The sequence below is a fragment of the Chenopodium album genome, chromosome 18 (assembly GCF_948465745.1).
Source record: "Chenopodium album chromosome 18, dcCheAlbu1.1, whole genome shotgun sequence".
Classification (NCBI taxonomy): domain Eukaryota; kingdom Viridiplantae; phylum Streptophyta; class Magnoliopsida; order Caryophyllales; family Amaranthaceae; genus Chenopodium; species Chenopodium album.
This window is the reverse complement of record NC_137851.1, coordinates 3,111,257-3,124,734: the sequence shown is the minus strand read 5'-3', so window position 1 is coordinate 3,124,734 and position 13,478 is coordinate 3,111,257. Positions and strand designations below refer to the sequence as shown.

General features: G+C 35.8%; 3 protein-coding genes across 3 annotated transcripts; all 3 read right to left on the bottom strand.

Annotated features, from left to right (window-relative positions):
* Positions 1 to 6,266: 6,266 nt before the first annotated feature.
* LOC145590716 (uncharacterized) lies at positions 6,267 to 6,620 on the bottom strand. The gene has a single exon (XM_081647119.1). It carries the CDS (start codon positions 6,618 to 6,620, stop codon positions 6,267 to 6,269), a length of 354 nt encoding a protein of 117 aa, XP_081503245.1.
* Positions 6,621 to 10,377: 3,757 nt separating this feature from the next.
* LOC145590715 (uncharacterized) lies at positions 10,378 to 11,287 on the bottom strand. Its single transcript, XM_081647118.1, has 2 exons — positions 10,553 to 11,287; positions 10,378 to 10,458 (listed from the first exon to the last, which is right to left on the bottom strand). The coding sequence occupies exons 1-2, from the start codon at positions 11,285 to 11,287 to the stop codon at positions 10,378 to 10,380; spliced, it is 816 nt and encodes a 271-aa protein (XP_081503244.1).
* A 706-nt stretch (positions 11,288 to 11,993) lies between these two features.
* On the bottom strand, positions 11,994 to 13,478 carry LOC145590714 (uncharacterized). Its single transcript, XM_081647117.1, has 2 exons — positions 12,888 to 13,478; positions 11,994 to 12,062 (listed from the first exon to the last, which is right to left on the bottom strand). Exons 1-2 carry the CDS (start codon positions 13,476 to 13,478, stop codon positions 11,994 to 11,996), a joined length of 660 nt encoding a protein of 219 aa, XP_081503243.1.

The window sequence follows — 13,478 nt, the reverse complement described above, 5'->3', positions numbered from 1 at the left end:
AGCTCTCCTCTCCCTCAATTTTACCAAGCTCGTTCGATGCTTACTTTGGAGGTGGCGGGCTTGGCAAAACGGGCAGCCATGGCTTTGGGCTCGGCGTCTGGTATGGTGGCGACTTCTCGTGATGGTGATTCGGGTTCTGATGGCTCAAGGAATTCTCGCGGGAAGGGGAAAAACCAGAAGAAAAATTCTGGCTGGAAAGGGAACAACGGCGGTGGCTGTGGTTCTACCGCTGGTGGTGGTCAAGGTTCAGGTGGCGCCAGCGGTGTAGGTTCTGGTGCAGGCCGTGGCGGCAGTGGACAGCAGCAACAATGGGGTATGTCCCCTTGGCAGCAGCAAGCTTACCCAACTTGGGGTTGGCCATGGGCTGCTCCACTGTGCCCATATCCAACCCAAGGTTGGGCTAGGCCTCAAGGCCCACCGAGGCAGTAACAGGGCCTCCTTGGTCCACGACCCCAGCAACAGGCATATGCAACTTCACAGTCTAATTCCTATGCTCCAACGGACCTTGAAGCGGCTTTTCACACTATGTCTTTGCAGCAGCCCGATCCCTCGTGGTACATGGACACCGATGCTACTTCTCATATGACATCCACCAACGGTAATATCTCGTTTTATGTTAATTTGATCAATCATCATAATGGTATTATTGTTGGTAGTGGTCATTCTATTCCAATTCGTAGTTGTGGTAACATGACTTTACCGTCCCCAAATCCCCCTTTTATCCCTCTCTAATGTCCTACATGCCCCAAAACTAATTAAAAATCTAATCTTTATTCGTAAGTTTACCACTGAAAACTATGTGTCTATTGAGTTTGACCCTTATGGTTTTTCTGTGAAGGATTATCGGATGGGGATGCCAATAATGAAATGTGATAGCCAAGGGGACCTTTATCCACTCACTACCACTTTCTCACGTTCTTCTCCTTCAACCTTTACTGCTTTAGCATCTTCCTTTTGGCATGATCGATTGGGACATCCGGGATCTTCTATTTTAAAGACTCTTAGTAATAATAAAAACTTTGAATGTACTCAGTCCTCTAGCTCAAGTGTTTGTCATTCTTGTGTACTTGGAAAACATATTAAATTGCCATTTATTTCTTCTACTTCTACTACTACTATGCCTTTTGATATTGTTCATAGTGATCTATGGTCATCACCTGTTTTGAGCTCATCGGGCCATTGTTATTATATGCTTATTTTGGATGATTTTTCTAAGTTTTTGTGGACATTCCCATTAGCTAAGAAATCGAATGTTTATGAAAAAGTTTTGGCATTTCAAGCATTAATTTGAACCCAATTTGAAAGACCTATTAAAACATTTCAATGTGATAATGGAAGGGAGTATGATAATGGACCTTTTTGGGTTTTGTGTGATTCTAATGGTATGTCTTTCCGTCTTTCTTGTCCACATACTTCATCACAAAATGGGAAGGCCGAGCGAAAAATAAGGTCATTAAATAACATTATTTGCACTCTTCTTGCACATGCATCATTGCCTCCTTCCTTTTGGCATCATGCATTACAAATAGCACTGGACCAAGGAGGATTCGTCCTATGCTGAGAACGGATGGAGGGAGATTGAGATCTCCCTTGAGATGCCCCTCCCGAGCTGGCCTCCCCGGAGGATTGCCTACCCGGGGAAGGCGACGGCGACGGAGAAGGAGGGTCTAAGGGCCTCTTCCCCGGCGTCGTCGCCACGTGGCCTTTCTTAGTTGGATAAGGGCCACTTTCGGACTTTTTGTTCTTGCAGTTCTTAGCCATTGATACTAAGGTGAGAGCAAGATTGAGATCAGCTTAAAGATTTTGGAAAGTCTTCCCTACAGACGGCGCCAAATTGTTTTGGGTACAAACAATGGGACCTTGCCGAAGGTCCTGTGAAATGGATGAAGACTAACTCGGTTCAAAGAATCCCGGGCCGAGGGTTTCTTGCACAGCGAACACACGTAAACTAGCATCGGGGGTTGTGCCGAGGAAGACCCCTCCGATGCCAAAGTCAAACAGTGTTTAGGGAGAGAAAGCTATGCAAGAGAATTAATTGCTTGAGGCTATATGTGTATGAATGTAAAGTGATACAATTGATGGCTTTTATACCTTTGCATAATTGGAGAAATGGGCCTGCAATATGGACTTGGACCTTGACTTGACTTTGACTTGGCATGGAATGGAGAATTGAACCTTAACATTGGGCTTTAAATTGAATCATTTAGGGACCAGGCCCTATTAGATAAATTGGACCCAATCACTAGTATAGATCGACATGATGAAAAGAGATTAACTTTATCTAACATCGTTCTCAGCAAGATAAACAAGAAAGCTTAAGCTTATTAACTAGCTACAGTTGTTTTTTTTTTTTTTTTTTTTTTTTTTTTTTTTTTTTTTTTTTTTTTTTTTTGAAAACATGTGAGCATCAAAACTAATCAGAGAACACGGCAAAACAACAAAGAATGAAACAGAAATTAAAACAAAATCGCAGCAGTCTATGTCTTCTAGTTGCCACAGCCAGAACAAAAAGCCAGCCCCAGATGTTAAAGGTCATCCACACACAGGTCACACACCAAATATCAAGAGTACACTAATAACCCTGGCCTGCACCATACATTAACCAGAGAATTTTTGGAAAAAAAAGAATTAAACAACTACCACTGAAGGATAATGTTTCGAGTTTTAAATTTAACTGTTTAAGGATACAAAAGATCATAAATATTACGAAGTTGATAGACTGTAATTACTCATCGATAGATGATGCTGGTTCTTTTTAGAGATACACGCTTCTTTCCAAGAAATACACTAGTCAGTGCACCTTGGTTATCCAAAGATGCCGTTAGCAACGCTATCCCCTATCAAAACAAACAATGAACATGATACCGAGTGAAATAAAAAAGGTTACACACATTACTCCAACAAATATACAGATCGATACATAGAAATAACATTAAAAAATAATAATAACCTCATGACGGCCAAATTGAACCTCTCTCTCATCCATGGAATCGAAATCTTTGACAAGGGACTTGATAAGAGACATAGACATTGGCTTCACCAATGTCCATCACAATGTATGGCACTTCCCTTTTCACAGATTGCTTCGCAGAAGTATGGATTACGTATGACATACCCGAATAACAAATGGGGCACGTTTCCCCTACGATATCACTAAGAACACTAAGCTTAGAAAAATGACCACACTTGTAGAATGTGATCCAAGGAATCTCAAAGCGTAAAAAGCTGAGGAATTCCAAGTCCATCAGCCTGATTTACATCCCATGTAAATCAGCTGGTATTTTCGTCTTTTATACATTTATGTATGGGGTAAATGTGTCAATTCATGCTGAAGTTATATAAACGGTAACTTGATGGGTTTTTGTTGACTAACGGGGGAAATTCTTGACTAACGGCTTCTTAAGTCAAGACGTTAGTTGTCCGTGAGTTTACTTTACATTCTCAAATTGTAAACCCTGTAAACTGTAATCAACTTCAAAGCGAGTGAAATCATCTTCTCCAACCAATTGAAGATTAATTCCAGTTAGTGTAAGGCCAAATGTGATTTTTTTTTTTTACTTTCGTCCGTTTTGAATCATTGTTCGTTCCCAGTCAAATCAACAAGGAAGATTGTGATACCAATTCCCCTAAACTAGTCCGCTCTTTGTCAAATCAATTGGGAAGATTTTGATGCCGAGCGATTCCCGTAAATTTAGTTCGGGGAATTACCAGGTTTCTGCGATCTGATTTGGCGACCTCGAATCACGGTAAGCTTGTTCATGATTTTGATTTTAAAATTGAATTGTGGGTATATTTTTTTTCTTGATTTGAATTGGAATAGTTATCCCATTTGCAAATAATTCATCGGCTAATGTAGGTTCTTGATTAGAGCTTTTTCGAGTTACACAAAAGTCGAAATCGTAATCGAGAACATATGATTTTAAGGGTTCAATTGGAACAATTTCTGGGACTCATTCCTCTACTTGAAGGACCATCTGTTTATAATTCAACCGCCATTTTTAATTTTTTTTTGGTGATGAAGAAAAACAGGGGATGATGTAAAGAATGAGGTTTTTATGGCTAGGGGTTCGAATCCCTGTTAAAGTTTCATGTGACCCGTTAAATTTACAGTTACTAACGGCCAATTTCCCACTGTTGCGAAAATCCGTACAATACAATATAATACTCCTAAAAAGGACAGTATATGGCCCACATCAGCTATTGATTGACGAAATTTTGTCAATCAGGCTGATTGCCTGAGTCCACCTCTAAAAAGCTTATAGGAATAGGAGCATAACTTTTTGACTTCAATGCTGAATTTTGAAGCGACTCACGTTCGAAGTACTGAGAATTCAGATCCTCAATACTTCGGTGGAGTACTCCAAGGCAATTAAAATTAATATTGCCTTTCTCATTCAACAATTTTGACACGCTTGAAAGCGGCAATGACAATAAGCTGGAGAGAAAATCAACAAAATCCTTGCCTGCTTCAGCAAACACCACCTTTTCGGTATTTGGATCTATATAAATCTTCAAACTCATTAATTTACCTTGTGATGAAGATAGCTTACAATCTGTATCCATATTACAGATTGAATTTTTCAGTTTCACAATTCTATAGTTTTATGTAATTTTGGCAATGTTCGTTGATTTTTAATCCTGTATAAATAGAGATCGAGTGTATTGAGCCAATACAGGTAGCTGTAACGTTTATTAAATCGCCAATTTACCATGCATATTACTCTGTACATTATTACTCCTTATTAACGAATTCCCAATACACTAGTTTGAAATTTTGAATCAATGTATGTTGGGGAATTTCAATAGCCAACTTGATGTACTATATACCTATTCATACCGTCATATAATACTCTGTATATGACTTAGTAACTAGTACTCCCTCCGTCCCCAAAACTTCGACCCTTTTGGAGTGATTTTGCGGTTATTAAGAAACTTAAAAATCAGAAATAAAAACATATTGGAAAGATAAATTTACATGGGGTTTGTAAAAAAGTAGAGAGATGAAGTATTAAAAATACATGAAAAAACAAAATTTTATATGGGGAAGCTAATTTTGCACAAATGTTGTTGTAAATTGGTGGGTATTTTAATGCGAATTGATCGATCATTTTGGGACTAAAATTAGGTCAAAGGGTCAAAGTTTTGAGGACGGAGGGAGTAACTACTACATCGGAAATAATCAATAAAAATTACCTAAGAATACAGAGGACCTTAGGGATATTTTTTAATTATTCTGTAATTAATTATATGAAAGGTTTGTATTACGAGTATATGAAATTTTTGTTCATTATTAACTTGTTGAGTGTCTTCCAAATATGATCGACAGCGTCACACGCACTCACTCCTTTTTAATTGACTCCGTAGTTGATTTAAAACAATAATGATCAGAGCATGGAAATTGCATGAGAAGAGGAATGCAATTGACATAAGTAAAACTATAATAGTCTATTCATCAACAAAAGGAAAACACCACAAGAGGGAATTACTAATTACTAATCCATTACTAGTAGCTTATAATTAGAAAATAACAACTTAAACATCAGAATTCAGAAGTATAGATCATAATCATTTTTAGGTCAATGTCTAAAGCATAACAATTTATCTTGGAGGACGGGCTCAAGTAGTCCTATATCTCCTTTGAGCAGAAAACAGTAGTCAACACGGTGTTGCTAGCCTCCAGTGAAGCCTTCAGTATTGCTATTCCCTGAAATTATTATCCAAAAATTACTCACAAAGTAATCTTAGAAAACAAACTAAAAAAATTATACTCAGTAGGTGATTAGTTAACCTCTTTAAAGCCAACTTGAACCTCTTTCTCCTCCAAGGCAGAGACATCTTTAACACGAAGTTTATTAATGAGAGTAATCCCAGAAATAGCACTCATTGGCTTAACCTCCAAGTTGTCCATCACCATATAAGTTACCAACCCCTTGACATATCCACCATCTCCATTGGTGCTGGAAGACGGTGTATTCTGTGCACCCGCGGCTGGCCCATTATTGTAAAGCAGAGCGATCATTTTGCGCCCACAATTAGGACATGGCGCAGATTGACAGTCAGTATAATAAAATACGCAATTACTACTTCGTGTGTTGTCAGGGAAATTCCCTGTTTCTCATGGTGAGAAACGAAATTTGTTTCTCATGGGGGTATTTTCGTGAATAAATCAACAACTTTTTCAATATTGTGGGCTCCACAGTTGAATAAAGTTGAAAAAGTTGTTGATTTATTCTCAAAAATGCCACCATGAGAAACGAATTCGTTTCTCACCGTGAGAACTGGGACATCCTCGTGTTGTCACATCTATAGTGTGCCGTGCTAGTCATATGAAATGCATTCAGAGCCAACAAAGGAACTGTAACAAGTACGGTAGGATTAAGCACCGAGTGCTTGCTGTTCATATATGGCAGTACTAAGTAGTCATTACTCAAAGCGTCGATACTCTTGTATAGCGCTCCCAGACTATTATCAACCATGCTATCTACATTTAAGAGCTTCAGAATCTTTCCTACTGGAAGAGACAGAATTTGGAACAGAAAATCCACAAACTCTTTTCCTACTTCAGCAAACAGAACTTTGTTTGCTGAAGTATCGATCAGCAGTTTCAGACTTACTTTCATCTCACCTTTTTTTTTTTTTTTTCCTTCGGATTAATCTTAATTTATGAGGATACTACTATAGATTAATATCGTTAAGCATGTATATCTTGTATAGCTTGATCTCCAAGGGATAAGTATCCCAATGACTGCGAATTCTAAATACCTAACCTAGCTTGTATTTAGCCATAAATACATACAGATTCTATGTGAATAACACAAGTTCAATAGCCAGTTTCTCTCTAATTAATTATTATACTCCACTAATTAGGCTTGTATTATGCCACGCAATATTTATAAGGAAAGGTTGCATTGGCCTGGCCGGGATAATTAAGATATATACAAGTAGAATATTTAACAAGCATTGATGAGAGTGCAAGTAGATGAGTTTAAAATCGATTACATCACGAGAGATTGAAACACCATAACAATGATAGCTACTTTATTTGATTCCAAAATTAAAACAACGCGAACATGCCAACAGTAACACTGCTTGACAAAAAAAAAAAAAAAAAAAAAAAAAAAAAAAAACATAAAAGGCACCAAATTCCAGGACTTAGTACATCAGGTCTAGTAGTTTTTCTTTCCCAGGAAGACAGTAGACAACACATCCTTGGTCTCCAAAGAAGCCTTCAGCATAGCTAATCCCTGTACAAACATAAGAGCAACAAATTAAAGTTTGTCGCGTTTTTCTTTTTAATCATATATAGATACATCACAATAAATGGTACAGAGTAGAATAACTATTACCTCCTCCATACCAACTTCAACTTCTTTCTCAATCAAAGACGTGACATCCTTGACATGAAACTTATTCATGAGAGTAATCCCAGAAATCGTAGACATCGGCTTCACCTCTAAATTATCCATCACCATATAAGTCACTACGCCTTTAACAAACCCACCTCTAGGATTATAAGCATTAGTATTAGCAGTCAACAAAGGAACATTGACATTAGCATTAGGATTAACTAGCGCGTCTACCCCCACTTTGTTCTGCAAGTAGTCAGTGTCAAGAACACTAATGCTCTTGCATAGGTTCACTAAGACAACCAACCATACCTTTTGCGTCGAGTAGTTTCACAACAGTTCCTACTGGCAATGACAATATGTGCAGCAAAAAATCCACAAAATCCTTGCTGGCCTCGGAGAATAAAACCTTCTTAGCCTTGCTGTCGATAAGGAGCTTCACACTCACCTTTGTCTCTGCCATAGTTTGATGATGGGGTTTCGAAGTTCAATTGTGTGGATTATACGTGGTACGTATATATGGACATGATTAGAATGATTATTTAGCTTGTATTTTATGAGAATGTGAAATGTTTGTAACGTTAAAGCTTTGAACTAACACCATCATTAAATTGGAGAATTTCAAGAGTTGAATACCTTAACTGATCTACTTTAACTTGATCTTTAAGAATTTACAAATTTATATAATTACAAATAAATGATGAGAAATACATTAAAAGACCGACTGATGATTTACTTATGGCAGTTACGATCATCTTTTTGTTAGTCATTTGAAGAGGCCACCATATGTATAATAGTAACACTCCTATGCTGGTAAATGAGGTCGTGTGGAACAAACCATATTTTTCTCAACAAGAGAAATTTTACTTGTACAATACTATCTTATGAATATGGATGACTTTTGAATGGCTACAATATAATTGTGGCCATTATATTATATCAAATCTCAGCTTTTTAATCTATTTTGACTAATATAAACTGTTGATTTAGATGTCTATTTAGAATTTTTTTTAGATATTCAGTTTCTCCTCAATAATTTGATCCATAATCCTCTCTCTTTTGGACTCTTTCTTTCTTCGTTTAGAATTTAGATGTTAAAGGATTATGCTAAATTAATATACAATGGAGATAAACGTTGCGGCAATTTTTTACGGAATTAAAAACTTGAATACGTTACTGAAGATCTGAATTGGAATAACAACTTCGATGGCGTATATTATATAGTAAGCTTTGCCCCATAAAAGCAAAATGAGGAGGATAGGGATCGAATGAACACTCTAATATCATCTAGAAACTTGCAAGTTGCGGCATTAATAAGAGATCGAAAAGATTGCTGATGAAATAGTATAAAGAAACTTTTTTTTTAATCAGTTTTTTTTAAAAATCAACTTAAATCCTCAACCAATGGTTTGTATTAGTTAAAATAAATAAAGGGTTGAGATTTAATCTAATATAATGACTACAATATTATTGTAGCCATTTGAAAACTGTCCATGAATATGAACTTCTGACCCTTTTTTTTCTTCTTTTTTTTTTTTCTTTTTTAGGAACAACAAAAACTAGTTAAATAATCATACTTAGTTATAAAAAAAAATAAAAAAAAAAAGGGTCAGAAGTTAATTCATCTAACCAAATACGTAGTATCCATTTGGTCAAAGCGTCTGACCCAAGATCTACCATCTAAATTTCATAATACTCCTTTTTTTTGGTTGGATGTGAGTTGTGAGGGGTTCAAGAGACAAACTATTGTGTCATTGTGTGTAGCCAAGTAGCAATTATCTTTTGTTTTTTTTTTTTTTTTTTTAAAAAAAAAAAAAAAAAAAAAAAAAAAAAAAAAAAAAAAAAAAAACACACTATTGTGTGAAGCAATCATCTTATTATTTTCTTTAACTTCATGTAATATAAGTGTGTAACCAACTAGAACACCGGTAGTGGCGGATCTAGGATTTTCAAACTTGTTAATAGGTCTTAAATTTTGAGTTGATAATTTTTTATTCGTTATATAATTTAGGATTTAATTAATTTTCTTCCGTGTCAATTCAATTAGAATTGTCATTGTCTCATCAATGGATAAAGTTTAAATTGGGTACATTCAAGGTGTTATAACCTTTTTCAAATTCATATGATTAGATGTATTGCATATAATACTATTGGGCTACTCCACCAAAAGGCTAATATGCTGTCATACTGACCTCCTTCATATGCAAGTTAGTGAATAGCCTCCAAAGATATAGACTCTATGGCCATCTTAGTTTTTGATCTACTAAAAATTGTCTATTTGTCACCATGTTAATTTCAATGAAATTATTATTTATTAATGTCTTCTAAAAGGGCAGCCTGGTGCACATTGGCGTCCCTGCTAGGTGAGGGTCCGGGGAAGGATTTCACCACAAGGGTGTATAGGGGGCAAGCCTTCCCTTGTCAATTTTGACAAGAGGCCGCTCCTAGAATTTGAACCCGTAACCTCAAAGTCACGTAGCAACACCTTAACCGGTGCGCCAAGGCTCCCCTTCTTGTAAATTACTTAAATACATGAATAATATACTTTCATATCTCCCTCAAAATCACCTAGCTATTTATCTAAAATTAGGTAAAACAAAACCTCATAGCTCATGCTCTATGCCACTATATGGATATGGTATTTGTTAATATTAGTACCATTGATCGAATGACTAAATTAAAATATTACAATGGACAAGCTCATTCTTACATGGTCCAGTGGCCTATTATATTACCAATCAACTATACAAGTATACGAGTATGATCCTTGATTTGAGTTGCGATGATGCACATTGCATTAGCCTCAGCTCTGTTAGTTGATTGCCAAATATACAAGTGCATGTACTGCATTTTAGAATGATACATGATATAGCAAAACACCATAAAAAAAAAAGCTGTTTTATTCCATCCAGGTAAATCCTGGCAGATCCAAAATTACAAACTCAAAAAAAAAAGAGATGATATTGTCATCCTAGACATATTATACTACGAGTAGTATTATACTAGTAGTATGAAATAGCCAACATCGAAACTAGTTCTTTGACTTCTTTCCCAGGAATACAGTGGTGAGCACAGCTTGGGTTTCCAGGGCCGCTTTCAAGATTGCTACCCCCTACATACATAAAATGTAATAGCACAATAATATAATGATAAGAAATGAATTAAATTTCTTGAATGAAATCAAACAAAAGCATGCGATTGATTACCTCTTGAAGAGTAAGTTGAACCTCTTTTTCAGCAACAGAAGCAATATCACTGACATCAAACTTGTTAAGGAGAGTGATACTGGAAATGGTAGACATAGGCTTAACTTCTAAGTTATCCATCACCATGTATGTCACCACCTTCTTAACATATCCATCACTTTTGCTACTCCATGCCACTGGCTCCGATGACATTTCCGGGGCAACATAGCTCACCCGAGTAGACATTTTGTTGTTACACTTAGGACAATTTGCTTCAGGGTCGTCAGTCACATAGTCACGGCAGTGTTTCTGATCACCATTCGCAGAATAAGTATGAACATAGTCACTGTCGTCGTCATCGTATGCAACATACATATTGTTTTGACAACGAAAGCATGGTTTATCATTATTAGACGAGCAACACCTGAAGTAAGAGCGAGACTTCCTGGAATAAGTTGTTGGTGCATCATTCAGCGACAAGAAAGGGGCACTGGCAGCAGTTTTTGGGTTAAGAACAGAATTTATATCGAAATTAGTCTGTAAGTAGTCACTACTTAAAGACCCGATGCTTTCATAAAGCGATCCAAGGCCACCAACCATGACTTTTACACCAAGGAGTTTGACAATGGTTCCTACAGGTAATGACATAATGTGGAACAAAAAACCCACAAAATCCTTATTGGCTTCAGCAAATAAAACTTTGTTTGCATTTGTATCTATGAGGAGCTTCAAACTTACCTGGCTCTTTGTTGACATAGTAATTTCGAATTTTCGATGATACATCTAGATCAGATGGAAAATTTATAAAAGGTTTGAGATCATATTTATACACTCCTACTTAATTGAGACATTATACTGGGAATTCTTCATCTACCCTTGAGATATGAAAAGGCTGGAAATAATTATTATTGGCAGTTGCAAATGTGCAAAATGCCAACCATTTGAAGAGAATGCCAACCATTTGAAGAGAATGCCAAGTCGCATTACATATTCATAACTTATGTTGTTTGAGTTTCACTTCATAATTACACGTACACGAAAAGGCACCAGCTAGCCAATTTCTTAACTAGCTTAGGTTACTTCATACTTTAAAAAAATACTCTGTAGTACCGCACTTCACTAACTTTGTACTGAATTAGTTAAATCAGAGTAATTGATCCAGTAATTAGAGGTTGAAAATATGATTGTGATACAGAATAAAGGCAGCATAAAAAGGCAATTTTTTGTGTCATATTATGAAAATAGCAGAGAGACCAAAGATTTATTTGTGATGATATAATAGTCCAACAGATAATCAAAAGAAGGTCATGGATTCATTCATACTAAATTCACCAAACAAGAAAACATAAACATCGGGAGATAATCCAAAAGACAAGTTCTTAGCTAGCCAGAAAAAAATTAACAAAAACAGTCCTGCTTTGAGTGACGTCATCAGTAGTGGCTAATTGAAGTTGTACATCTTTTATGCATTAAGGAAGACTGTGGTGAGCACTGTGTTAGTCTCCAAAGAAGCTTTCAGCATAGCTAACCCCTGGAAAAATAAATAAAAAAAAACATAACAAATAAAATTAACTTTGAAATTTCAACCTTAATTTCCTTAAATCACACAGTACAACTGAACATATAATTCAAACAAAATTAGAAAGGTACTAATCTATATCTATATTATTATTATTATTATTATTAAAATTAAATTAAAATTATTAAAATTAAAACTCCAAGACAAGGAGTGTCATTTTGCCATTTGTTCTTTCTTTTTTGTCATTTTGCCACATCACTTTAAATTATTGCCACGTCACTTTTGCTATTGTAGTTAAATGTGCTTGATTTAATATACACCTTAAAATAATGATCAATTGAATTATTGATTACAACTTTAAAGAAAGAGAAGATGTTACTTGCAAACCAATAAACTAGCCATTATTAGTAATTAGTTTTGTCATAATTGAAAAGTTGAATAATTAAAATGTTTTTAAATTGCTTTGACCCATTTAATTTGTAAAATATGTATTCAATATATTTATCCCTATATATTAACTTATCCAAGGAAATAATACACTAAACATTCTAAACCTATTGGAGAAACATTTTATTACTGTTCTATATATGATTTTCTTTATATATAATTCACTCAAAAGTTAGTACGTGTAAAATTCTTCATTATTCACTATTTATGCTCAGGGGTTGAATATTGGTTTGATGATTCATTTGTGCATCCAATTTGAAAATGATATTACATCTTTTTTAAAAAAAAAATAATATAGTGCATGTAATTATTTGTCATGTAATTGAAATATGAAGAAGAGAAACAAACCCGGGACATTGCCCGGGTCACCAACTAGTTTTTCATTATTACCTCATTAAGGCCAACTCGGACCTCTTTCTCCTCCAATGCAGAGACATCCTTAACACGGAACTTAGAGATAAGAGTTATACCAGAAATGGTAGACATCGGCGTAACCTGTAAATCATCCATCACCATATAGGTCACCACCCCCTTCACATAACCACCACTTCCATTGCTTGAATACGGTGTACTAGTCTCTGAACCCGTGTTCATACTACTAATACCAGTTGCTGATGCAGCAACATTATCTTTTGGTAACAATAATAATGGAACTTCAGTAGCCGCTGTCTCTGTCTGCAGCACAGAGTCTTTGTCAAAGTTCGGTTGAAAGTAGTCTTCACTCAAGGACTCGATGCTCTCGTAAAGCGATCCGAGACAACCAACCATGCCACCTTTACCATTCAAGAGCTTAATGACAGTACCAACAGGCAAAGACATAATATGGAACAGAGAATCCACAAAGTCTTTGCCTGCTTCAGCAAACAGAACTTTTTTTGATTTTGTGTCTACTAATAGTTTTAAGCTTATTTTGCTCTTCTCATTTTTCATTTCACTCTGGTTACTCTTATTAACACTTCTCTTTCTTTTTAATTTTTTCAT